Source organism: Trichosporon asahii, assembly GCF_000293215.1.
Source record: "Trichosporon asahii var. asahii CBS 2479 unplaced genomic scaffold scaffold00070, whole genome shotgun sequence".
NCBI classification, from domain to species: Eukaryota; Fungi; Basidiomycota; class Tremellomycetes; order Trichosporonales; family Trichosporonaceae; genus Trichosporon; species Trichosporon asahii.
Window position 1 is genome coordinate 2168243 of NW_014040855.1, and position 26260 is coordinate 2194502.

General features: G+C 62.1%; 6 protein-coding genes across 6 annotated transcripts; 2 read left to right on the forward strand and 4 right to left on the reverse strand.

Moving 5' to 3' along the window:
• Window positions 1-152: 152 nt before the first annotated feature.
• A1Q1_04696 (uncharacterized protein) lies at window positions 153-4073 on the reverse strand (the record flags this gene model as incomplete). The annotated part of the gene is made up of 2 exons (XM_014322934.1): window positions 153-2403; window positions 2491-4073. The coding sequence occupies 2 exons, from the start codon at window positions 4071-4073 to the stop codon at window positions 153-155; spliced, it is 3834 nt and encodes a 1277-aa protein (XP_014178409.1).
• Window positions 4074-5929: 1856 nt separating this feature from the next.
• Window positions 5930-6910, reverse strand: A1Q1_04697 (uncharacterized protein; the record flags this gene model as incomplete). Its single annotated transcript, XM_014322935.1, has 1 exon — window positions 5930-6910. The coding sequence occupies one exon, from the start codon at window positions 6908-6910 to the stop codon at window positions 5930-5932; it is 981 nt and encodes a 326-aa protein (XP_014178410.1).
• Window positions 6911-7271: 361 nt separating this feature from the next.
• On the reverse strand, window positions 7272-9445 carry A1Q1_04698 (uncharacterized protein; the record flags this gene model as incomplete). The annotated part of the gene is made up of 2 exons (XM_014322936.1): window positions 7272-7964; window positions 8240-9445. The coding sequence occupies 2 exons, from the start codon at window positions 9443-9445 to the stop codon at window positions 7272-7274; spliced, it is 1899 nt and encodes a 632-aa protein (XP_014178411.1).
• A 3843-nt stretch (window positions 9446-13288) lies between these two features.
• A1Q1_04699 (protein kinase) lies at window positions 13289-16912 on the forward strand (the record flags this gene model as incomplete). The annotated part of the gene is made up of 3 exons (XM_014322937.1): window positions 13289-14526; window positions 14567-14747; window positions 14798-16912. 3 exons carry the CDS (start codon window positions 13289-13291, stop codon window positions 16910-16912), a joined length of 3534 nt encoding a protein of 1177 aa, XP_014178412.1.
• Window positions 16913-19079: 2167 nt separating this feature from the next.
• A1Q1_04700 (uncharacterized protein) lies at window positions 19080-23379 on the reverse strand (the record flags this gene model as incomplete). The annotated part of the gene is made up of 2 exons (XM_014322938.1): window positions 19080-23186; window positions 23233-23379. The coding sequence occupies 2 exons, from the start codon at window positions 23377-23379 to the stop codon at window positions 19080-19082; spliced, it is 4254 nt and encodes a 1417-aa protein (XP_014178413.1).
• Window positions 23380-24300: 921 nt separating this feature from the next.
• Window positions 24301-26170, forward strand: A1Q1_04701 (transporter; the record flags this gene model as incomplete). Its single annotated transcript, XM_014322939.1, has 2 exons — window positions 24301-24759; window positions 24851-26170. 2 exons carry the CDS (start codon window positions 24301-24303, stop codon window positions 26168-26170), a joined length of 1779 nt encoding a protein of 592 aa, XP_014178414.1.
• Window positions 26171-26260: the final 90 nt, after the last annotated feature.

A 26260-nucleotide genomic window follows, 5' to 3' on the forward strand; every position in this document is an offset into this window, starting at 1 on the left:
ATGTGGGATATCACAGTTGGTCACATATTGGTTGCTGCGTCGTTGTCGGGCTACGGGGCGGTGAGAGACACAAAAGGGCGAGAGTGCGAACTCCGAATAAGCACATAGCTTTGGGCGGCTTTGGTGGACTGTGATGCACACACGTCCTCAGTCTAAATGCGGATGGTGATGGGCTGCGTCGCGTGCGTCCGGAAAACCGGGGTCCTCGGGCACGGCTCTGCGTTCAATGCACGCTCCTCGCTGTCGGCTGTAGCATGGCGCTGCCTTTGGCGGTCGCTGTCCCCGCGTTGTCGCCTCCTTCGCGATGACGACTTGGCGTGGTCTCTCCGCGCCTCCTCTTTCATCTCCTCTTTGACCTTCTCCACAGCGCGTGTACGACGGCGCTCTTTGTAGCCCGTCCTAAAGCACTTATCCGCCCACTGGTTGCCTTCCAAGATCAGGTACAGATCTTTCCGCATCAGCTTCTTGCGGATGCGCGGGCTGTCAGCAAGCTTGTCGACGCTGTTTCCGCGACTGAGCCAAATGGCGATAATGGCTGCCCAGCCACCTACCGGCACCTTGCCGAGTCGACGGGGCAGCTCCACCGCGGCGAGGTCACTCATGTCGCACCGCAGAGACGGGAAGGCAAGGAACCGCTCCTTGATGTGTGCAAGCATGACTTCCGGATCAGCTTCGCGAACAGGGCAAATCAACCGCGTCTTCTGTGACGGTCGGTGGCAGACACCGAGGTGCCAGGGCAGACCGTTGCGAGGCGGAAAGACGAGGATCACCTGCTCTGCGCCTTGCAGGAACTTCTTCTCGTTGTCGTAGATAATGAGGCACTTCTTATCCGCTGTCTCCGAAGCACTCTTGAGAAGCTTACCGACGCCTTCCTCGGAGAAGTCAATGCCGTAGTAGGAGGTGCGCTCTCCCGGTTGCTCGGAGGCTTCGCTTTCCGAGCCGTCGTTGACATACTCGGGTTTGATCTCGGGCTCGATTGATTCCTGCCGCGTAGTGGGACCGGCAGTGGTACTGGGGGTCACCTGCTGTGGCTGAAGCAGCGAGTCCGTCTCCTTCGGCTCTTGGACAGCATCGACTCGCGCTTGTGGCTGAGTTGGTCGGAAGATGGGGCGGAATACCGTACACTGGCCCTGCCAGTATCCGACTCGCAGCAGGCAGTTGATATCTCGGAGAACGTACTCCTCGCGGATACTCAGCTGCGTCAGTTGCGGAAGCGGCCTCCGTCCCTTTCGCGTAAGCCAAATGGCTGCGATGGAAGTCCAAACTGGCCCCGGCACGCCAAGGCGGTCGAGGGCGAAGGCACCAAAGTTGTCGATGCGGCACCCCATCGCACGGAACAGCGCTAGAGCGTGGTCGGTCATGGACTTCTGGTCGTGGTTGCTCTCGCAGATTAGTCGCGCCTTCTTCCCTGTCCGTTCGCAGAGAGCAACATGCCACGGCATACCGCCTTGTGCGGGGATGACGACCACGAGCAACGTCTTCCCCCGAAGCGACTTGACTTCGCCATTGTACAGCAGAACGCTGGAGGCGTCTGCGTGTCGTCCTGCGGCGTCCAAAATCGCTTCCACGTCGGTGTCGGACCAACGCAGGTCTTGCAGCTGATGGGGCTGTGGTCGCGACGGAGGTGGCGTAGGAGGAGGGGTCGGGTTGGTTACAGGTTGAGAGATTGGTTGAATAGGTGGTTGGACGATCGGCTGGGAAGCGGAGGTCGCAGACTGGGTCGCTTGACTTCTCGATCGAGAGGATGTTTGAGAAGCGCGAGTGGGCGGTACCCACGGAGCTGGTCCTGGTCCTGTCATGGAGACGAACTCGATCTCAGAGTCGGAATCCGACTCTTGTTCGTTGACAGCCGTGAAGAACTGCTCGGCCTCTGCATCGGGGTCGACGACCATGACTCCTCCCTCTTCCTGCAGATCGTCCAGGTCATCTTCAATCTCGTCGTCTACGTCCATGATATCGTCGTCCGATTCGCCGCCGAATGTCTCGAGGATCGACCTTCTGGGTGTCGAGGCGGCGCTCACTTCGCCAGGATGGGGCATGACGCACCGGCTCCCCGACCGATAGCATCCCTCGCATCTTCTCTGCTTACCTGGCTGGACAGGATCGATGCACGGCCAGCCGCGCTTTGTGCACTTCCGACAAGCTGGATTACGCGACCTGAACGTCGACTGGCGCTTGGCGAGTAGAACCCAAGCGTATACCTCGCGGAGTTCGGGCGGCGCCTCAGCAACTATAGCTCGCCTACGCGACGAGAGAAACTTGAGCGCGTCGATCGGCGGCGCCCGCGCCATCGCTGTCGTTGTCGATATCGGTCGAGATGAAGAAGATGAGAGGAGCAGGGAAGGAGAAGTGGAGGTGAGTTCAATTTCGGTGGAGGTCGCGTAGCTCTTGCGACGCGAAGATCTAATGCAGCATTGCGGGGTCCCCAGATTCGTTGAGTGTGGCAAATCTATGCATCTAGTGTCCTTGATCCGTCTTCACGGCACGTACAAGTCTGATCGGACCTCACAGAACGTCGCGGGAGAGGGGCAAGCACACTCCCTCGAAGGCAGGACGTAGGCCCAGAGATACCATCCTACGATGGCTAGAGGCACGCCCCACTTCGCAACGAACCAGGCCGTGCCGAGGATACCCCAAGCCGCTATAGCGAGAAGTTCGCCGAAGGTCTTGTGTCCGGAGAAATCGATGGGTCGGTTGATCAGCCCCTTGACAGACTCTGCCTCCCGTCTTTGCTGCTCCTCCTGCTTCCTCATCCTGTATCGCTCCGCTGCCTCCTGCGCCCTGCGCGTGGCCTGGATCTCGGCGTCTGCCCAGTGCATGTCCCCCTCCGGCCCATGGACGAAGAGCTGGGGCGGACTCTGCTGCGCCTCAACCGCCTTGTCGATGTAGGTACATTTATCGTCCCACAGGTCGTGGCATGTGGTGCAGGCACGACAGTACTTGTGACGATTAGACAGGCCGTGTGCGCACCGGTTCCAGCGAACGTGCGCGACCCAGACGAAGGGGATGAGGAGCAAGAAGGCGAAGAACACCTGCTGCCACCGATCCAGCAGAACGGACCAGATTAGCGGCCAGTAATACCACGTCGCAGCTCCCAGTGCCGAGAGGGGAATCAAGCAGACGATGAAACAGAGAAGCCCGAGCCACAAGTCACTGCGGCTCAGGAGGAAGCTCCGAAGACGACGGGTGAAGTTCCAGTGCGGAACCCAGGATTCAGCTACAGATGTCGTATCGCTGTAGATGGAGTCTCCTGCCTCAGAACGTGGAGCCCTGTAGGTAGCTTCCGGTGGTGGCAGAGCGGGCTCGCTCTCCTCAGACTCGTCGTCCTCATCGTCCTCGTTATCCTCATCTTCATCCCCGCCCTCATAGGTCTCCTCGACCCACTTGTACTCCGCTCCAGGGGGGGCGAGGAAGCCTGGGGTGCACCAGTGACGCAAGCGACGCAGTTCCCTAAGTACCTGTGGGCCAGGTGGGAGCACAAGGTTTGGAACACCGGTGAAGCGACCGGCGTATGACGGTGTGTCGACGTCCATGGGAGAGTCGGCCGGCGACATGTCATTCGTCTGAGAGCGCTGTGGAGTCTGTGGAGCGGAGGTGGTGTTGGCGGTGGCGGCGGTTTCGGTCCGGTTTCCTGGCGTTCGTTCGGGAGAGCGGGCTGGGAACTGACACGGCATCTCCCGCCCAGGTGGAGGAGCGGCCTTGTCAGGTGGGGTGAAATGAACAGAGCGTTCGCTGGCCCGGCGCTCGGCGCGTTCGTCCCTCTCTCGTCTCTGGAGCTCTCGTTTCTGCTTGGGCGTCATGTTCGCTATTTGCCTCTGTCTTTCTGCCCTTTCCTCTGCTACCCTACGCTCTTCCTCTCTTATCTGATTCTGCCTTTCGGTGTCGACCCTTATTCTCCGCTCCTCTTTCGTCTCCTCTCCCCTTGCCCTCCTCTCAGCCTCCTCCCGCTGTGCAACGGCGCGGCGGTACCACGCAAAATCCTCGAATGAGGGATTGCGGAACTCTTCTTCTGCGGTCCTCTGGTGGCGGTTCGGGGTCACCACATCTCGATATGATCGCAAACGTGGGGGCATGTTGTCGGCGTGTGGTCGGTTCTGGCGTCGTCGGTTTCCGTGTGATCGTCGTGGCAGTTGGTTGACGCATTGGTTTTGATGGATATCACGCTTTATACGCATGTCGGTGGCAATGGAGACGCTGATGAGAGGAAAGCTATGCTTGTCAATAGGCTGAGGTGAGCGGTGACTGCGTTATTGTGTTGAAGCAGAGGCAGTGGCGTGAGCGCCTTTGTGTGCAGCATTGTTCTGACGTGACGAGCCGAGATATATGAGCGAGGAGGTGTGCTAGTCTGGGCGAAGGCTTTCGACATGGCCTCCGCCAGCGTCTCTAACCAGAGTCCTTGCAGCTGTGCTCGGCCTTTGAGGTGGTGCCGTCGATTACGCCGTAAGGCGTTCGAGAGATTGCTATGTGTATCGACTACAGTCCGTCCCCCTCCAAACCGCCCCACACTGAATAGCAATACCGGAAACATCGCTGTTCGTGGTGGATCATCGGCCTCCGCGATCCACACCACCGCCATCAACGTCATCACGCTCTGTTAAGGCCGTGTGGGAGGACCAACACTTTCTGAATCATAACACTGCTTACATGCTGTTCCACCATTGAATCGGGGCTTTGTTCGAGCGATTTTGATATCTTTCCAGCCGGGGAACGTTGTGGCCCATTGTTCGCAAATTGGTCTGAGGTGGAGGCGATGACGGCTCACCACAGCAACAACACAACGATAGCGAGCGCCTCCGGCCACCGGCTTGGTGCAATATAGTAAGCCCCCATGGCGAGGAGTATGAGCGGGACGACAATGAGCAGTAACAGGGAGGGTGGGAGCGTGACGCCGTTCACGAGGATGCGGATCGTGCGGTGCAGCAGCAGCAGGACGATCATGTGGCAGTAATCAGCGGTAATTCGTGGTAATACTTGGTCGCTGTCCAAGGGTTTGGTTTCGGAGAGACTCTCGTCGCTGTCGTCGGCGACGATGAGGTGTTGTTGCTGCACTGGAAGAAAGATTGATCACCGTGCTGCACACAGCGACTGGAGGTGGGTTGGGGATGATGCGGGCGCCGATGAAGGGGCGACGCCGCGTGGCCGAGACGTCGTGTGTGTCCGCCGTACGTGTGTCCCTCCTTCGCTTTGAACACTGATATCATCATCTGACACTCTCTAACCAGCATTACAGCATCCTCCAATCTGCCCGCAGACCCCCTCAAGTCTCCACCGGACATCAGCAAGGCCGCTCCGCCCACTATCAACCCGAATCCGAAACGCGTCCCATACTCCATCGCTCAACTATGACTTCCCCACTCATGCCCTTCGTCACGGGTGCGGGCCTGCTCTCGCTCTTCCTCCTCCTCTATCTGCTCTGGTGGTGGGACGCCCCTGCGCCCTGGAAGTCGCGCCTCTGCCCCTATCAGCACCCCTACGCTCTCTGTGCCGTGTGTTCGGGCCACTGCCTCCCTCCGCCCTTTAAGGTTCCCCAGCCGCCCCCGACCACCTTCGTGCACTACCGCGACTGCACCGGGTGTGCCGACTGCGCAAACGGCGATGCAGTCGAGGGAAACGAGCTCGAGCTCTCGGGCACTATGGCAGTTGCGCTGGGTGTGCTCCTGCTCGCGCTGACGATTGTGGCGCCGCTGATTGGCATTGTCGTCGCGTTCATGGCAACTGTCGCCGTTGGGAGCACGGGTAGGGACGTCACGATCACCATGAGCAGGGAAGAGTGTCCGTGCATGCCGGACGTGTATCTGTGTCCGTACGAGAATGGCTGCAGCGCAGAATATGTGCAGCAGTAGTTCAGCTTCCCTCAAGTTCTCATACAACTATAATGTCCAACGTACAGCAGTCTAAACGTTCTATGTGATGTGCAATGTGAAGTGGTTTAGGCAGGCTTCAGGGGCAGAGCGCACAGCGCCTCGATGGTGCTGAGCTCGCTGGGAGTGAGGGTGCCAAGAGGGGTGTGGCGGAGACAGCTCTCCTGCGCCGCCTCTGGGTGGGAGAGCACGAGCTGCGCGGCGGTCGGGTTCCACTCGACGAACACGCCAGGCGCTATGCTGACGGGGGTGTGGATCGGCTCATCATCAATTGACGTCCGAGAGGAAGTCGAGCTGGAGCAGATAGAGCGCGGTGGGGATTGGCACATGGAAAGAGAGGATGGCGGGGAGGAGACAGGAGGCGCCCCATCAGTGGAGAAACGCCCAGGAGGAGAAGGGGGAGGGCTAGAGAGGATAGCGGACCCGGCATCCGAGAGACGCCGCGCGGCCTGTGGCGACAAGTGTCGCCGGTTCACCTCTTGAAACGTGAGCATGGCGTCCTTCTGTCGCGTCTTGCGTTCAGCCCATCTCCTCAGCTGCATGTACACTGTGCCCTTGTTCTCCTCCCTCCTCTCGTCCCCCGTACCCTCCTCCTCAGTGCCCTCACTGCCCCTACCCTCACTCTCCTCGCCCTCCCCATCCTCCGTAGAGTCCACCTCCATCCCAACCTCATCTTCAAACTTGACCCCAGCCCTGTTCGCAGCCCGCCTCGCCCGCATCAGGGCCATCCTCTCCTCCCTCTCGCGAAGGATGGCCTCGCGGATCCGAGCCCGCATACTGTTCTTAACGGAGGGGTGGGCGAGCTGATACGCGTGAGAGGCGCGGCAGCGTTGCCCAATTTCCGCGCGGAGTCTCAACTCTCGCAAATGCGCCGCTTCGGCTGCTGCGATCTGGCGCGAGACGCGGTTCCATTCCGCGATCGCGTTGCGCTGGGCGGTATCGGCCTTGGAGGTGGGGAGCTTGGCAGGGGTGCGCCGCTTCCTCTTGGTTGTGGTGGTGTTGCTGGGATGGGACTTGGGACTGGAGAGGGGCAAGCTCAGCTCTGCCATGGCTAGTGTTGGGCTGCTGACTGGTCGAAGTGGGTTGCTTGGGTGTTGAGTCGTGAGCGTGCTCTTTATGTATACGCTCCCCGGCGCCGTTCAGGTGTGCATCACGAGAATTACAAGCATTGGCTGAAGCATACACATGTCAATCATCTGCAGTCACTTGCCTTCACCCGTCGATCAAGACGATGTCGTCAGCGACCACTGAACTCGCACAAAAGACAGAATCCGCCACACCGCCTTTCGTCATTGTTCTCTCAGCACTGTTCACGTCCGTTCACCTCATTCTCCATCTCTACTTGTGCATACGAATTACAGAGTTGGATCACGTTCTTATTCCGGGTAGAATCGCGCCACAGCTAAACGCCTATCTCAGATCCACGTCCATCTCCGCATCCCCCTCCGAGTCAGTCATCTCCCCATCCGCCTCTGACCCGGGAACAGGGGCGGAAGCAATGCGTCTCCTCCTGGCTTCACTGGCCTTTCCGGCGGCTTTCATCTCCTGAGATAACAGCTCGAGACCGTGAGCCAGGTTTCGAAAGGCAGCCTGTGTCGAGCTCTGTGTCGGCCTGTGCGTGGACTGGTCGGGTAGAGAACGCCTCGACCTCAGAGCGTACGGAGAGCGATGATGCACGACGTGAGAGCGTTTCGGCCGGGGCGTGGCGGGCGGCGTGGCAGTGTGCTTCGGGGAGGCGCGCTTCGACGTAGGTGATCCGCGCACAGTGACTTGGGCGGGATCGGCCTCCGTGTCGGCTTCGGCGCCGCTGTCCCCGTTGTCCCCCTTGTCGTCTTTCTCCGCTGTGGCCACTGCCTCGGTATGAGGTGTATCGGCTTCGTTGAAGTCAGCGGCAATGATACTGCCCACTTCGGCGGCGTCTAGCACACTCTCGGCCAGGACGCTGTCGGCGTCGGCGTCGTCCGCGCAGCACTGGAGTGCAGAGTCGTCGGAGGGAGCACGGCGAGGCCCACCCGCCTCGAGCCGGACCTCTTCCAGGCTGACAGGGTTGACGGGCTTGAAGAGCTCGTCGTCTGCGTACAGGCTTGCAGTCGTTGCCTCGGGCTGGTGTCAGCGTCCACATCACAAGAACCAGAAAGGGGAATGGAAAGGGGATTCAAGCAGTGCTAGACAAGGGGGTGTTAGAAAGATAGTGAGAGCAGTGAGAGAGCTGAAGGGAGGCAGGTCCGGGGCAGCAGCGGCACGCAATCGGGGAAGAGAGAGAACTACCGTGCATCGTCTATCTCACCGAGCTACTGTGCAGAGCAAGGCCACCTCTCGCAGCTGCACCCGGGCAAGTCTTCCTCTTCGCGCTTAGCCAAGGGCTGGAGAGGACTGACGTCGCGCTGTTGTTCACCAGCCTCAGCTGCCTGCGCCTTACTCCTCCCAGCCTCTCCCTTCTTCTCTCCCTGGAGCTCTCCCTTGCCCTCCCCCTTCCCAGTCTGCTCAACCTCCTCCCTCCCCCTCTCCCCCACTGCCGCCCCACTCCTAGTCAGAGCAGTCTCGACCCCGCTAGCCGGCTCCGGCTCGACGAGCTCAACCTCCCCAGCAGGAGTGGGAGTCACAGTATCCGGAGCAGCAGCAGGAGCGGGAGAAGTCGGGGGCCTCAGCCCGTCCCCACGTCCCAAGACACCTCGGAGCAACACCTCGCTCCGGCGATAAAGAGAACTGGCCCGAGACTCCTGCGAGTACACCGAGTCCAGCGTCGTGTCCCCGAACGTGGCGCCTGTGACGTCTGCCTCGTGTTCCTCGTGTGCCTCGTGTTCCTCCTCCTCTTCTTGCTGCTCTGCTCCCTCAGCCCCCGCTGCTTCCATCTCCCCTCCGGCCCTCTCGACGATAGTGCTGAGGGGCAAGTCGATCGTGTCCTGCGACGTATCGGCCGTATTCGGCTCGCTCCTTTCCTCAATAACCTGCAACGGGCCCAGCGCATATGACGCGAGACTCGGATCGAGACCGGTCGAAGCTGATGGAGACGCGATCTCCCTCCCCTCGACTATGGCTTGCAGAGGAGTTGTGACTGTGACTACTGAAGTTGAGCCGAATTTGGACATTGGTGCAGGAGGGGGGAGGGCGGGGAGACTGCTTGAACGTGGTGGGAGACCAGGCTGAGCAGGCTGAGCAGGCTGAGCAGGCTGAGTGTCCGGCAGAGAGGACGAGCGAGGGGGCAGGTCTGGCAGCGGGGCTGACCCCGACAGAGTCGGCAGATCGGGCTCGATCACGGACGGAGCAGCCCGACCGGAGATAACAGCAGAAGCAGCCGGGCGTGAGTCTGAGAGCGACTCGGAGAGCGACGAGCGGGACGAGCGGAGTTCGGAGGAAACGGAGGACACGGAGGATACGAGCGTCGCGCCGTCCCACTCACTCGTCCCGCTGACCCCGCTTTCTCTGGCCGTCTGAGCGCTCGGCGGGGAGACTGGCGGAGAACCGCGCGCAGAGACTGGCGGAAACGTGGGTGAGGGCGGGAGCGGGATGCTGCACGCCTCGGCCGGGCAAGGTGGCGACGGCGGGGCATCCGGGAACGGTGTGCGCGGAGTATGGCTCACCATCATGACTTGCTGGGAGGTCCGCTCTGCGACTGGCTCCTTATGACTTGGTAGAGTAAGTAGAGGGGGACGTCAGCGCTTCCATCAGTGTTCACATCATCAGCATCAGTGGCATTGTCGTGAGCACTCAAATCGAAGGAAGAGGCAGGGGTATGCCGTCTACTGAAGCAAGGAGGCCGGCTTTGTAGTTGTCGGAGATTGATCTCATACCCGTCTTGTCAATGGATACGCCTGACCGTGTCCGATCCCATCGGCCCCCATCAGGACACTAACGCAACCTCCCATCCTCTCGCTCCAACAAAAGAAGAAAACGCAAGAAAGCCCATGAGGACTGCGACCAGACTTAAGTGGTCAGCCGACCACTGGTCCGAGACGTACCGCGCTCTCGTCCGATCGTCCGATCGTCACGCCGCCGCTCTAGCTCAGAAGATCATGTGACACGGCCAACTTTCTTTGCCCCGCGCGCGGCGCGCAACCAGTCTGGCGCAACCAGTCTGGCGAGGAGGTCGGCGGAACGGTCAGCGAGACGGGCAGCAGGATCACAGGACCTGCAGAGAAGAAAGGGGAGGAAAGAGATGTAGAGAACGTGGTGGAAGGTGCACGTTCTTGTCTGGGGGCGAAGCGGAGCGGAGTGCGGTGCGGAGCAACCAGTCAGCCAAGCGGCGCACGCGGCGCACGCGGCGCACGCCACAGCGGCGACTGCGGCGATCTCAACAAGGGCAGCGCTGGGCAGAGCTGGCAGAGTAGATCCGCCCCGGCACCCGCGGCGCCCGGCCCGGCCCCTCAGCCCCTCATCAGTTCCTCACTTTGTTGCTCCGGCCATCGGGCAGGTCGGCGGTCCACCCCTGGATGCCCTGCGCAGCACACGATGTGCACTGCGGACCATGCGGTGAAGACAGGGGGCCAGGGGGCTTCGGAGCATGTCTGGCTTGGCCTGTCTCGTTACTGGTCAAGAACTGGTCGGTGCCGGACGGTGCCGCCGTCTGGGCAGGTGTGGACGCATGGACGCATGGTCGGTTGTCTGCGCCGAGTGTCTGGGAGCACATGGTGTCAACTCACCTGCCCTCCAGCCGCGCCAGCCGGCCCCCAGCTCACTACGATCACTACTGACTACCTGGCTGCAAGGGAAAAACGGTATGGGGGCCAGGGCGCGCAGGGCGGGCCGGGGTTCCCGGAATCCATACCCTAGGCCGTCCCCATTGGTCCCCATTGGTCCCATTAGACCAGTTGCCCGCCTACTGCCGCAGACATAATTGCCTGCCCCACTCAGATGCACCCACCAGAGTCATGCAGGCCACCGAGGACGCTGGCCAGGCCGGCCCGCATCCTGCCAGACCACCTGGTCTTGGTCCAACAAGGCCGCCAGAGTGGCTCGGAAGCAGACAGTGTCAATGCAAGCCACTGTACCTGTGCCCCTCTTGCCCTCTGGCCCGCATGGTACGTATCCCTTTTGTGTGTGCGGTGACACCTCGTGGTGACATTCCACACTGGCTCGAACGGACACTTTAGCCCGGATGTGAGCCGGCTGACGTTTGCTGTTTCCTGCACCAGCACTGTGGACCTTTGAGCGTTGCGTACCTTTTGTGAAGAGCCGATGGAAAACGCTGAAACCGATATTAGCATGGAGCGAGTCTATCTTGGGCCATTGGCTTGGGGGGGGGGGGTGGGCACTGGACCAGAGACATGCACAGTTAAGGTTGAGAGGTACGAGAGCTGGAGGCACGCACGGAGGCAAAAGTTGTCTCTCTGCTCTCTGACCGCATGCAGCTGCCTGGCGCGCTTGGGCTAATGGCCACCGCGTGCTCCTCAGGGCCAGCCGCATCACATGGTCACTTGTTGGTCGATGGTCTCTGGCTTCTGTGCGCGTCACTCGGTCCAGAGCATGCCTCGGGTCTCGTGCCCTCGGCATTTCCCAGATCCTCAGACCATCCGCTGCCCCATTGGCCTTTGGGGCAAAGCGCAGTTAATCAGATTGGACTAACAACAACCGGGATTAGAAACGACCGTATTAATCGGATACTGCCGTCTCCAAATTGGACCCTGAGCGTCCACTCTGATGGGGACTGGCTGGCTGACAGACGATGCGATCGCCGAGTCGACCATGCACTGCATCTCCCCCAGCCTTGCCCCTCGCTGCCCCTCGGCGCCGTTCTGCGCCACCGCCGCCGCCGCTGCTGCTGCTGCTGCTGTGCTCCACTCTCCAAACCTCGACGCACGTCCGCACGCCACGTACACAGACTCACTCAGGCGACTCCGCATGCGTTGCAAAAGTGCAGACGCAGTCGCTAGTCGCAGTAGTCGCAGCAGCCTGGCCTGACTGACGGAACACTCGCGTCCCAGCGCCAGAACAGCGAGAGAACGCCAACAACGTCACCCGGCGCCCCGGCTTAAGCCGCCAAAGCCGCTCTCGTCAGACACTCGACTCGCGCGAAATCGGCGCAGTGTCTTCAACTGGCATGCACATGCTCCCATTGTCTCAAGTACTATGCTCTGATAGCAACAACATGCATAGCGATCATCTTGGATTTGCCGTAATCAATGCAGCAGCAGCTGTATCGTATATCGTGACGGGTCGGGTGCAAGTGCCCTGGGGCCAGCGTGATCCCTTTCGTGCCCTTGAAGCCCTTAGTAGCCCCGCGTGGTTTCACTTTCGCACTTGATCGTGCGGACTGTCGACTCGTAGGAGCAGTGGACTCTGACTCGGCGGTGGCGGCGGCCAACGAGGACTCCAGTCAATCGGTGACTTGTGACGGTTGGAGACTATTGCACCATTGCATTGCACCATCCTACAGTGACTGTCACCTACCCACCCGATTACACGACGACTGCGAAACCATCTGCAAACTAGAGCATTTCGACATTCCCCAACCACGCAACCTCCTCATCCTCCACAACTTGAACACTGCGCACGAACCCCACACACATCCCCCCCTTCTTCCCACTCACCACCACCCCGTGCTTCTTCTCATCCTCTCACTCTCCCTCCCTCTCTTGACCCCCCTTGCATTCTTCTTTTCCTTCGATTCCCTCATTCGGCTCCCTTCCACACACAAAACCCCTAACGCCCGCCCCGGCCCACGACTACGACGAGCCCGACTCGACCCCCCAGCGACTCGGTGAAGACTGCCAGAAACCCAACAGTCAACACACAACCCCGCATTCACCAGTCCCCCCGTCTTACCGTCCACCACTCCGCTCCGACTCGATGGCACGACAATCGCATTTCATCCGGCGTCTCCTCTAGTGTACTACAATCGTGTGCGGCCGACAGGTGGTCTTAGACGCAGCATTCAGCGACCGCCACCCTAGGCAGCAGCACAGTCGTCCAGACCCCACACGCCCACGCCAATCAATCCGCACTACATCATTTCTGATCCTTCTCCCCCTCCCCCCACCAAATAATCCACAGCACCTCGACTCGACCTTTCCATTCCGCCCGTCGCACCCGCAACAGCGTTTGTCCACCACACCTCACTCATTACGTGACGACGACTACTCTTGCAGCGCGCTTTCCGCGACACACACACAAGGTCTCTTGCACCACACACACACATACTGCACGCCGCCTCCAGGGTCAATTCATACATAGCTCAAGGTCCAACTTTTTGCCGCCTGCTGGGCTAGCTTGGGCTTGGCAGTCTTTGTATTGGACACCCGCCGCCGCTATCAGCGCACCCCTCGGCAACCCGCTGACTCGATCTTTCGCAAGCCATCAAGTCCCAAGGCGTCAACACCTTCACTCTTTGCTTATTCTTTACCACATTTTCTTTCTTCCGGCCACCCTTCGGGCCCCTTCCCCACCCCCCACTGTCTGCGACAGTTTAACGCCGCGGAGCTCTTGACGACATGAGCGGTCACGAAACCCCTAGCGCCATGTCGCCTGGTCGGCGATATGCAGCCCTCGATCGTTCTCCGTCACCAAGGCCGCTGCTTCAGCAGCGCTCCGGCACGCCCTCGAGGTTACCTAGCTTCTCCCACCAGAGCTGGGACACTTGGACCGACGGTTCTGGCTCGACAACGGCCGGCCCCTCGGCAGGGCCGAGACGGGTCTCCGCGACTCAGACCGTGATCGGTTTCGGGCCGCCGCCCACGGCGTCGAATGGCATTGCGTTCCCTCCCGCCGTTCCTTCCCCGCGAGCGTCAATGATGGGCATGCCCATGACTTCTTCGCCCGTTACAACGCAGTTTGCGCTTCCCAAGCCGGGCGCTTCGGGACGCCCCAGCTTCTCCCAACAATACCAGAGCAACGACCACATCGACCTTCCTTCATCACCACGGGGAGGGTACCGCCCCGAACTGCCGGGCTCCCCCCGTGCCCTTCCCAATGAGAGTCGCTCTCGCCGCAACTCTGCCGCCGTTGTCTCAATCTCGCTCTCCTCCCGATCGCGCTCGCGGACGCCCAGGGGCAGCTCCAACCTGCTCCCCGGCCGGTCTGGATCAGGGACACCGAACAACAACAACAGCTCCACTCCGAATGGTGGCGACGACGCCGCCTGGGCTCCCGGCGTCGACGACATGGACGACTGGCAGCCGACTGGCGGCGTCCTGCTCGACGCTGACGAGGAGGAGGAGCGCCACGACAATTTCGGCTTCGACGACTTCCAGAACCAGGGCCGGTCATGGACCGCCGAGTCGGATGCGAGCCACATTGCCGACGTCCTGCGCCCGGGCATGGTCTTTGGCGAGGGCCTCGAGTTTGAGGGCGATGTGATCGCGCCGGCCGTCGGCCGCCTGCAGATGAACGACACGAGCGACGTCGGCCTGCCCCTGCGCCGAGATTTCAGTGCGATGGGCACAAAGCGCAACCCCAACGAGAAGAAGACATATGATGTGATCCGCCAACTCGGATCGGGATCGTATGCTTGTGTCTATCTCGTGCGGGAACGGGGCGGACGCAAGCGCGAGTACGCACTCAAGTGTCTCAGCAAGCATGATCTCGAAGAGGATCAACTCGAGACCCAGCTCTTCGAGGCGACCATCCACCTCTCGCTCCCGATCCACCGCAACATTGTCACTCTTCACGACACGCTCCAAACCAAGAACTGGCTCTTCCTCATGCTCGAGCTGTGCCCTGGCGAAGATCTGTGCGTACAGCAAAATAAACTTTGACTGACTCTGAAACAGGTTCTACTGGCTCGAGCGCTCCAGAGACGCATCACCTCCGCCGGCCAACGCCGCGCTCCCTGGCGACGACGACCCGCGCGGGCGTGACATCATGTCGTCGTCGCGACTCTCGTCGTCTTCCATTCCTTTCTCTTCCTCCCAACTCTTCTCCAACTTCCCGAGCAGCTTCACCAACTCACCCGTGCCTTCTCCCCGAACAATGGTTTCAACGGTTTCCAGAGCGGATCGCAGTACTCTGCGTCCCCTGCATCGCTTCTGTTTGCGCATCACAACGGAAGCCAGTCGATCAGTCTCAGCTCGCACGCCGCGACGCCCCCGACTCCTTCACTCCTGTCTGCCTTTTCCGCCAACACGCTGCTCACGCCCCGCCGACTGCGCCTCATTGCCTCCATGTTTTCGCAAATGTGCGAGGCGGTCGCGATCTGCCACGACGCGGGCGTCTCCCACCGCGACATCAAGCCGGAGAACTTTATCTGTTGCGACTCGGTCGAGCTCGAGGCAGAAAATCCCCCCGACGGCTCACCCGACTTTGGTCCCCAGTCTCGTCGCAAGGTCATTGTCAAGCTGACCGACTTTGGCTTGGCCACGACCGAGGAAGAGTCTGGCGACGTCGAGTGCGGCTCCAAGCCGTACATGAGCTACGAGTGCCGGAACAATCTCGGCCCCTCGTACCGCCCCAAGCCGGCCGACGTGTGGTCGCTCGGCATTGTCCTCATAAACATGCTGTTCCACCGCAACCCGTGGAAGGACCCGACGGATGGCGACGCCAACTTTGACGCGTTCCTTGCGGACCGCGCTAGCTTCTTCCAGACCAAATTCACGGGTATCGGCAAGGAGGTCGCGACGTATCTCGCTGAGCGTGTCTTGTGCATCGACGTCGACTCGCGCGTGTCTGCGCGCGAGTTTGGCCAGTGGGTCCGCCAGCTGCCCGAGATGATTGCCGGTCGCCGAGCCGTTCAGGCGCTTAAGATCGCCCGGCTCGAGAACCGCGCCAAGGCTGGCAGCGACAAGGGCATGTTTGCAAAGGCGCCAGTTGCTAAGGCCAACCACCGCCCGAGTGGACTCGCAAGCGCCCTCAGCGCCAACGCGGTGTCTCCACTGCCGGCTCCGACGGCCGATCTGCCTCCGCCACCGGCACCTAGTCTGTCTTCGCTTCCGCCGAAATCCGAGCTGTCCGATGCTGGTGCCCCGCAAGTCGCCCCGACCCCGGATTTGCTGGAGGGCGACGAGATTCGCTCCGCGACGACGGTCGACGACAACCCGACGCCAAGCGACCTTTCGACGGTTGTGTCTCCCGAGCCACCCGAGGACGCCGACAGCGGTGTCGGCGACCAGTTTGTCAAGCGCAGCGAGACGCAGGGTTCGTCGCCGCCCGAGGGGGACGAGCGTTCTCTTTCCACGCAGAAGCGCCGCAAGCGTGGTGTCCGCAAGGGCAAGGCGGCGCAGGCGGCTCTCGCGGCGCAGCAGGCGGCCGGCGGCGAGACGTCCCGCGAGGAGCGCGACGCTTTCCTGGCCGAGCTTGTTGCTGCTTCCGAGCAGCTCGCGCGCGACCTGTCCAAGAAGAAGACGCTCGACGTGACGCACCAGGCCGAGTTCCCGCCGCTGGGCGCGACGCCACAGCAGGTCGCTGCCGCACGCAAGAGCCGCTGGAAGGACTTCCTCGCGATGAGCAAGGGCAACCCGCAGCTGGAGGCTCTTGCTCAGCGTGTGGCCGAGCGCGAGGCGGCGGCCGGCAGTACGTGGTCGGCGCCCGCCCAGCTGCAGCACGAGGACACGAAGGGCTCGCCGCCCCGGCACCAGCCGCGGCACACGGCCACAACGATGGGAACGGTATCGCTCGGCGGCGCCGACGAGGACGACGACTGGCGCAAGCGCGACAAGGCGTCGACGCCGAAACCGGCGGACGCAAAGCGGTCCTCGCGCCGGGCAACCGAAGACTCGTCGCGCTCTCGCCAGGCGGCACTCGCCGCCGCCGCCATCGCCGGCGGCATGGACACGATGGGCGCGTTCGGCCGGCCGTCGCACCTCGGCCGCCCCGTGCCGCTGAACACGCGCCGCTCGCCCCTCGCCGAGGAGGACAAGAAGCCCCCGAAGAAGGAGGTCTTTTCGCCGACAGCCTCAAAGAACTTTTCCCCGACAGCGTCCAAGATCTCGGCCAAGTCGCACACGACGTCGACGACGAGCACCAAGGTGCCCTCTCCTGCGGCCACTGCGTCCAAAGCCTCGGTGGCCAAGACAGTCCCGCTGGCCAAGGTGCCCTCGCCTCCGCACAACGAGAAGCCGAAGAAGCAGATGTCGAGTTTGGTCAAGATGTTTGGGGGGCTGAAGACGAAGGGGAAGGAGTAGCGCCGCCGAGCACCCGAGTCTCGCGCAGCGAGGCGAGGGCGGCGAGGTGTGCCGCAGGCAGCGAGTCCCGCGCAATAGAGGGGTGACGCGGCCTACTGGGCTCATCACTCGTCGTGCGTGTCTCTCAGCGGGCAGTGTAAGGACGGTCATCCTGCTGTCCAGAGACACCAGGGGCACAGTACCGTGTCTAGATAGGAAAAGAAGTAAAACCCCACAACAAACCACACATCACGTGCATATGTATGATTAGTGCATAGACGGGCACCGAGCGCAGCGCGGAGCGCGGAGCGCGGTGGGAGCGAGGTGGGGCGAGAGTCGAGGGTGGTAGGAGGGGGTGTGGGTGGTGAGGGGAGTGGGAGTGGAAAGGGGAGGGTCCATGCGGCGTCTTGGCGTGATAAGATAAGAATTGCTCCGTTCGCCGCCAAGGATGTCCGCCAAGTCTCTGGAGTTGGCATTTGGCCGTCCAAAGCGTGGAGTGAGGGGGGGCGTACATGATTCCAGCCACTGGGAAAGTTGGGAGTTGGGAGATCAAGCCAGCCTGCTCTCACTTCTACAGACAGTGTGCAAAGCGAGGTGCAACGCGAGGTGCGACGCAGGCACAACCTAGCCGATACGCCACTCGTCCGTCAGGCCGTCACGCTGTCTTTCCGCTGTGTTTCCGCTGTGTTTCGTCCCGCCCACTGCCTGCCCGACTGTCCGGGCCTCGTGCAGCGCTGCAGCGCTGGCAGTCACATGACGACCAGTCGAGATGAGCGTGGGTTGAGTGCATCGCTTCGTTACTTTGGGCCACACGACCAGAATATGGCCGAGTAGGTCCTGAAGTCTGAGTCAGTCTGGAGTCTGGCCAGTTCTCCAGAGTTGTGCGTAGCGAGGTGGCCAGTCGGCAGTCGTCGGCAGTCGGGAGTGGGCAGGTGTGTGGTATGAGGGGACAGGTGGGCCCACATGAGCCTCGTGCTTGTCGTGTTTCATCTACTCGGATGAGATGCGTCATTCCGTCCTTCGTAAAAGATGAGGGAAGGAGAGAGGGACTGCGCAGCGGGCAACCCCTCATGGCCGCTCAGAACTCTTACCAAATCGCTACGTCTTCCACCCTGTCCGTTCTCCGTTCGGTTTACTTGTGGCGGCGTAACGAGCACTTGCGGTCACATTCAGCCATGCCCGCCCTAGATACCCGATCTTCCCTCCCTTCCCTCCCTGCACCTCCAATCCTCGCTCCGAGGCTCCGACACCAGTCTCCTCTCTTAGTCCCTCTAGTCCCTCTAGTCTCTCATCTCTCTAGTGTTCTGCTCACTAGCCGCCCCGCAGTCCACTGATCATTCTGCCCCGTTGACTCCGTAGTCCGTGGAGATGCATATATAAGCCTCCCTCCCACCCCCTTCCTCCGTCACCTCCAAACTCGCTTCGCCCGCATCACATCACAGCAGCTCAAGGCTCGCTTCGCTTCGCTTCGCTCGCCGCTCGCCGCTCGCAGCTCGCCCACTCGCTATGAAACTCACCCCCATCATCGCCCTCACGCTCGCGACCCTCGTCGCTGCCGCCCCGATGCCAGACCCCAGGGACAGGCCGAACTGCAAGTCGCGCTTCTCTTGGACGTGTGGTGGGCACTGGAAGCGGATCTTTGGTTCTGAGTAGATCCCCCCACTCTCTCTCCTCCCCAGACTCGGTACTCCACACAGCGACAGCGACAGCGACAGCGACAACGACAGCGACAGCGACAGCGACAGCGACAAGACAAGACAACTGAGTCGAGGAACGGGGATCGAATCATCATCACTGAACGCAATCCACACATCCGGTACAGAGGTACCAAGCGAAACACCAGCAAAACACCAGCAAAACGCCCCCCAGACCACAATCAGCGCGGTGTCGAACACTTCACCGATCTGAAGTCGTCGTACAAGGGAGATGGGAGGATCATAGTCATGAAGAAATGCAGTCTTAATGTAGGATCCTGTGATTATTGGCTTTTGGCTCAAGTTTGCTCGAGTTTACAACGTATACACTACTCTCTCCTCCCTGCTCTCCTCCCTGCTCTCCTCCCTGCTCTCCTCCCTCCTCACATTCATCCTTCCCCCTTCATCTGCTGTGTTCCCAGCTTCGGGCGATGCATCCACAACTAACCCGCCATTCACCCACCAGCCACTCACTCGCTCGCTACGCTCGCTGGTTATTTGCGACTCCTAGTCCTCCCCGCGACAGCCACGGCCGGCGCCTCGTTCTCCTTCGTCCTAACCACGGGCTTGCGGAGACCTGTGGGTTTCTCCTCCTTTCCCTCCTCCTTGCCCTTACCCCTCGCCGATCCCGCCGTTCCCGAGACGGAGCGCGTGCTCCTCGTCGGCTTGGACTCGGGCTCGGGCTCGGCCTTGCGCGTGCGTGTCGAGCGGGTCGGCTTGGACTCGGGCGTCTTGGCGCGTGTTCGAGGCTTCTCCTCCGTCGACTTGGCACGAGAACGGGTGGGCTTTGAGGGCGCGGACGCGGGCTCGGGGGAGGGAGCACGGGGCTGCTCCGCCTCGCCGAGGACTTGGCGGGAGCGCGTGCGGCGGACGACGCGTTCCTCGGGCGCCGTGGAGGTGGATCTGGTACTGCGGCGCGAGGCGGTCGATGCGGTGGACACGGGGGGCTCGGAGGGCGCCTGCGAGGTCTGGCGCGTGGAGCGCCGCGTGGCTGTGGAGGCGGGCTCGGGCGGCTCCCTCGACTTGGCCCTGGTTGTGCGTGTCGAAGTGGACTTGACCTCGGGCTCGGTTCGGCGGGAACGAGACTTGGGCGGCGACGGCGCAGTGGTGGCGGGGCGAGGCGCGGATACCTTGCGCGGGAGACGGCTCCTAGCCGTTGAGCCTGTGGAGCTCGAGAGGGAGAGGGCGGAAGGGGGACGCTTCTGCTCTTTGGGCTCGGCTTCGGCTTCAGCTTCATGCTGCTCCTCAGCTTCAGGCTCTGGTTGCTCTTCCACTTCGGGCTCAGCTTCGGGCTGCTGCCCAGCTTCAGGGTGCTCTTCAACCTCCGCCTCCGGCTCCTCGTCAGCCTCAGCCTCCTGTTCTGGTCCTGCCTCCTCCACAGCCTCCTTGCGCTCAAGAGCCGTCGGGACCGCTGCCGCCGCCTCGGCCTCTCGCTCCGGAAGCTCCGGGAAGAAGTCCCCGACACTAGCGCGGTACGCCTTCTCGCGCTTCTGCGCAAACATCTCCTTCATCCCGGACAGTTTGGGGGTGGTCGCCTGCTTGCCATAGAGGTGCTTGACGCCGTCGAGGGCGGGCGTGGCGGCTTCCCTCTGCGCGTACATGTGCTTGACACCGTCGAGCGCGGGCGTGGCGGCCTCCTTGGGTTGCGCGTAGAGTTCGCGCATGCCTGACAGAGAAGGAGTAGAGGCCCCCTTCTGCGCGTACATGTGCTTGACACCGTCGAGGGCGGGAGTCGCCGCCTCCTTTGGCTGCGCGTACAGCTCCCGAACACCCGAGAGGGCCGGCGTCGACGCAGTCTTCGCGTACAGGTGCTTCACGCCATCCATAGCAGGCGTGGGCGGGGGGAGCTTGGGGTAGAGCTGCTTCACGCCCGTCAGGTCGGGCGTGGCTTGCTCCTTCGGGACGGCGTACATCTCCTTGATGCCTGACATCGCGGGCGTCGCCTGCGGCAGCGAGGGATAGAGACTCTTCGTGTTCAGGTCTGGGGTCGCTTGTTCCTTCGGCGCGGCGTACATCTCCCGAATACCCGCGAGCTTGGGCGTCTCCGCCTCCTTGGGCGCCGCGTACATCTCCTTGAGCCCCGACAGCGCGGGCGTCGCGGCCTCCTTTGCCGCGTACATGTGCTTGATCCCGGTCAGGTCGGGCGTCATGGGCGGCAGCTGGTGCGCGTTGCTGGGACGCTTCTTCGTGCGCGTCTTGCGGCCCGGAGACGGGGCGTGCTCCGCCTCGTCCGCCTCGGCCGTCGCGGCGTCGTACATGTCCCCAGCGACCACAGGAGAGGCAGTCTTGGACTTTGGCGTCTTGCTCGGGGTGGTCTTCGGGGTCGAGTGCACCGGCTGCTGGATACGCCGAGGCGTACGGCGCAGAGCATACGTCGGCGAAGCCTCAGGCTGCTCCCTCTCCGGCTCCTCCTCCGCATCGGCCAGCGCGTCCTCGCCCACCGTGCCCTCGGGCGTCGGAGACGGGAGCTCCTCGACGACGTCAAAGATGTTCGAGAGGCGCTTCTTGCGCGCGGTGGCGCCCAGGGGCGTGCTCGGCACGGCAAAGTCTAACGTCTTTCGCCGCTCCTTGGCCGGCGTCGCCGTCTTGAGCGCAAGCGTCGAGAGGCGCCGCTTGATCTCGTCCATGGGCGTGCCGGGGGTGAGAATGTGCCGAGGCGCCAGCTCTAGACCCTTGAGCGGCGTGGCGCTCGGCGTGGCGGGCTGCGCCCTCGTGAACGAGCCCTCGGGAAGACCGAGGCGGCGCGGCGTGCCGAGCGCCTGCCTCTGCGCGGGGGTGAGACCCCTGGGCGTCTCAGGCATCGACTTGCGGCTCTTCTTTGGCGTCGACGTCTGCACGTCAGACGACGGCGGGAACAGGCTCGTCGCCTTCAGCGGCGTCATGGATGGCATGTCGTCGTCGTCCATCAGGAAGTCGGGGAGGTTGCTCTTCACTTCGGGAGCCTTGAATTCGGGCTGCGAGGGACGCAGAGGCGACCAGAGTAACGACTCGCCCTCGCCCGGTCCCATCTCGCGCACGGGGTGGCCTAAGCCGCGCCTAGACGGTGTGAGGAGGCCAGTGGTAACGGGACGGGGCTTCTCAGCCGGCGTGAAGCGCACAGCGGGGCCGCCAATCTCACTTAATCCGGTGTGCGAAACGCGAGGCCCACGGCGAGGGCTGCGCTGAGGGGTCGGAGCCTTGGGCGGAGTCAACTGGATGGGCTCAGTGCCAGGAGAGGTCTTCTCGGGGACAGCGTCGTCGACGTCGCCCGAGATATCGGCTTCGGAGGCGCTCGACTCGACAGAGAGCTCCCAGTGGTCCTCGTCCGCCTCACCTTCGGCATCCTCGTCTTCCTCCTCCTCTTCGTCCTCGACCGCTTCCGCCTCGTCGCCGTCAGACTGCCCAGCCAGATCGCCAAAGTCGATAACGCCCTGTCCCGGGATGCTCGTGTCGCTAGACAAGCTCCCTCCGTCAGAGTCCGAGTCCTCAAAGCTGTTCTGCCCATCCTCGAAAATCCACTTGAGCTCGCCCTCCTTTGCGGGACTCTCAACCGGAGGAGCATTTTCATCATTCTCATCGTCCGACGAATCCGAGTCCGAGTCGGGGATGATTGGTTTCGGCGGGGAAGACTTGCGCGAACTCGTGCGCCCGAATGACTTGCGCCGCGTCTCGACAGAGCCCATAGCTATGCCGCCGTCGACGCCGCGCTGCAGCTGCGACTCTTCCCAGACCTTGCGGGCGGACCGGAGCAGGAGAAGTTTGCGGAGCGAGGCGTCTCCGCGGGGAGTGCTGTACGCAACCTGAGCGGTGATCTGGGGTCCAGTGCGAGACGGCGTCTCGTGAGTCGTTTCCGATGCAGGTAGGGGAACGAAGCGCGGTGTGCGCGGTGACTCGTGCTCTTCCTCTGCGTCCTCGAGCGCTTCAGGCGATGGCGGCTCGGCGACGTTCGTCTCGGCCGGCGGCTCGGCAGCTTCGGGCTCCTCAGCTGGCTCCTCCTCAACGCGCTTCGTGTCCTCAGCAAATCGGATGCGCCTCGGCACGACGCTCGTATTCCTCGGCTCCACTTTGCGCTTGACCTGCGGCGTCATGAACGCATTCTCGAAGATCTTGGGTTCGTCTCCTCGCTTCTCGACGAAGAGAGTGTCACCCTCGTCGCCGGCTAACTGCACCGGCTCCTCTTCCTCCTCCTCCTCATCCGCAGTCACAGGCAGCCCGAGACCAAGCGTACTCCGTCGCGGCTGCAGGGGCACAAACCGCCTGCCTTGCGGCACGATCGAGAGGCGGTGGCTCGCGCGTCGCCTAACTGGAGTGCTCGGTACTTCGCTCGGGCCCGGAGAGCCGGGCACATGCGGGAGCTTGACGGGCGATGGGGCAGGCGAGTCGTAGCCTGAAGACGTGGAGCCCGCACCATACGTAAAGCGGAACAGCTTCTTGGCGAAAAGCAGCTGGTCGCCGTCGCCGAGGGCGATGATGGCACCCGCGCGGTGCTTGGTCGGCTTGCCGCCTGATGGCGTGTGCACCAGTCCATTGGTGCCGTGCACCGTCAGCGCGGCTTGTCCGGTCTCCAAGTCAAACTCGATTTCGGCGTGCAGTTTCGACACGTCGGGGACGTAAATTCGAACCTGCATTGGGTTAGCGTGATAGTGGGGATGCGAGGAGAGAGCTTACGTCGCAGTCCTCGTCGCGACCGAAAGTGACACGCTCGGCATCAATCGGGAAGCCATTCAGTTTGACGCCCGTCTTGCGCGCGATGAGCTCGAGGTGGCCCAGAATGGCTGGCACAGGCATGGGCGCGACGCTCTGCCGTGGCGCCATGGTTTCGGCGGTTTGCTTGTGGTGGTATAGATGGGTTATAGAAGGATGTCGCAGGGGGTATCGCTTGGTCGTTCAAGTGTCGTGTCGTGTTTGCGTTTGCTGTGGTCAGTGTGTCGATGTCGGTTGTCGTTGGTGGTCGATGGTGCAGAAGTTTGAAGCTCCTAGCCAGAAATGGTCGCCGCCCTAGGGTGTTGTTGTTGTTTACCAGCAGTGCGGAAGTCAGTCACGATCACCTCCCAGTTACGTAACAGGTACCGTCAGCATCAGGTCGCGTGGAGTTGTGCACGTGACTGTATTTCGGATATTCACCCCCTGGACGGCTACAGCCGCGAGATCCGCTCAATGTCACCGGTCAGTCGTCCGTCGTCCCAGCGTCACGAGCACGGTGAACAGTGGGGACGTTGGAGACGACGAGTGAGTAACGCAAAGGTCATGATGGGGGCCGAGCGGGAGTCAGGTGGTGCATCAGCGCTCAGTCAGTGTGTGACTATCTCTCTATCGATGCACTGATACGGGATAGTGGCAACTGTACACCAGTGAGCATCATCGGACGGGACTAAACGGTGAAGCGGCGCGCGACCCGGGCTGCGTACCGTCGCACACGGAATTGACCGAATCCAGCAGCACCGCCGTCGTCTCGCTCCTCACCTCGATCCCTGGCTGACGTTGCGCGACATAGTCCTCTCTCTTCATCCGGTCCACACTTCTTGGTCAAGACCACACATACACTCCGTCCTCCGACCTCACCGGAGCATCGACAACAAGGGGTGTGTGATCCACACATTCTTTACTTTTCTGACCGCCACCCACTACGCCTCCACTCGGCGGACAACTGCAAGAGGCCGCCGCCCCCCTACCGTTGCCGCACCGCTGGACACCGGTTGTCTTGGCACTCGAACCCCTCCGTCCTTTGTTGCCACTATGCCTGCGCAGTACGGCGCGACCGACTCCCAACCCCAACCCCCTCCCTCGTCCACACTCACCTTTTCCTCCCCCGCCCGCGACCGCGACGCCGAGCGAGGCCGAACCATGCGCCAGTCGTACGAGGGGCGCGCCCCGCGTCCGTCGCTTGAGCGCCGCCGCTCCCGTCTCGAGACGCATCAGCCGGGTGCTTCCGTCCTCAGCTCCGTGTCCAACCTGGCCAACACGATTATCGGCTCGGGCGCGCTCGCCTTCCCCGCCGCGTTCGCCAGCATGGGCATGGTCAGCGGCATTGTGTCGTGTCTCTTCTCGGCGAGCACGGCGACCTTTGGTCTCTGGCTCCTGAGCCGGTGTGCGCTGCTCGTCGGCCAGCGGCCCGGAGACGAGGGACGCATGGCGAGCTTCAACGAGGTCGCGCGCTTGGCTTTTGGAAAGGGATGGGTCATGCGCCTGTTTGATGTGAGTGGAGCAGATCCGCCGCGGTATGCGCGGTATGCGGAGCGGCGCCGCCCATCGCCGCGGCGCCATCGCTATACGATTGTCTGCGTAGCTAACGACAGTTCGCCATCGCGATCAAGTGCTTCGGCGTGTCGGTCTCGTACTTGATCATCTGCAAGACGCTACTGCCGCAGGTGTCCGAGACGTTTGCGCATCTGCTGCACACGGAGCTGTCGCCGGAGAGCTGGCTGCGATCGCCGCACTTCTGGCTCCTGTGCACCATCCCCGTCATCGTCCCCCTGTCCTTCATGCGGACGCTCGACAGTCTCAAGACAACGTCGCAGATTGCTCTGTCCTCCGTGTTCTAGTAAGCTTGAGTGTCGTTCTTGAGCTAACCGGCAGCATGGTCATCGTCGTGGTCGGATGGTACTTTGTGAAGGGCCCGTCGCCGGATCGCGGCGAGATTGTCCCCTTCCGCTTTGACAGCAGCACGCTCGCCTCTTTTCCCGTCCAGGTGTTTGCGTTCACGTGTGCGCAGAACCTGTTCCCGATCTACAACGAGCTCAAGGACCGCTCGCAGGCCAAGATGAACACGATCATCACGAGCAGCATCTTCGGCGCGGCGAGCGTGTACGAGATCCTCGGCATTGTCGGCTACCTGACTTTCGGCTCCAAGGTCAGCTCCAACGTCATCGCAATGTATCCCGCCAACTCGCTCGTGGTCGCCATCGGCCGCCTCGGCATCGTCTTCCTCGTCGGCCTCAGCTACCCGCTGCAGGCGCTCCCGTGTCGCTCGTGCATCTACCTCCTGCAAAGCGGCATCATCAAGGGCAAGAAGGTGCCGGCGACGATCGCCTCGGCGCGCCTTGTCGCCGGCGGCGCGGCCGAGGTCGGACACGAGACGGAGGGTCTCAACTCCAGCGGCAACGGCACGGGTGGCGGGCACGGGGAGGGGTGGGATCAGCTCCCCCGCCGCTCGACAGAAGGCGCACCCCTCCTCACCCAGCGGGGCGTGGACTCCCCCCGCGGCTCGACGGATGAGGACTTGTTCTCAGACGACGACTCGGAGATGGGCAACGAGGAGGAGCTCCTCGTGCCGAAAGTCGGCGACGCAGGGCACGGCGGCGCCGCCGCGGCCGAGATGCCGCGCAAGAAGTTTGTCGGCTTCACCGTCCTGATTGTCGGACTGGGATATCTCATCGCCTCGTTAGTTGACGAGATGGGCACGGTGCTCGCCTTCGTGGGCTCCACGGGGAGCACGATCATCTCCTTTATTCTGCCGGGATTCTTCTACTGGAGGCTGTACAGGGGCGAGCCGGGCGTGACCAAGTATCTCGCGCTCGCGCTGGGGATTTATGGGTTTGCCGTCATGGGATTCTGCCTGTCGATGAACATCTGGGCGCTGGGGAGGGGTAAGGCGCCGAAGGCTTAAGCTGCGAGCGGCGAGCAGCGAGCGCAGCGAGTGCCACGAACAGCGAGCGTGGCCTGGCTTCCTGGACTTGGAGCCGCGAGCTCTGAGCCC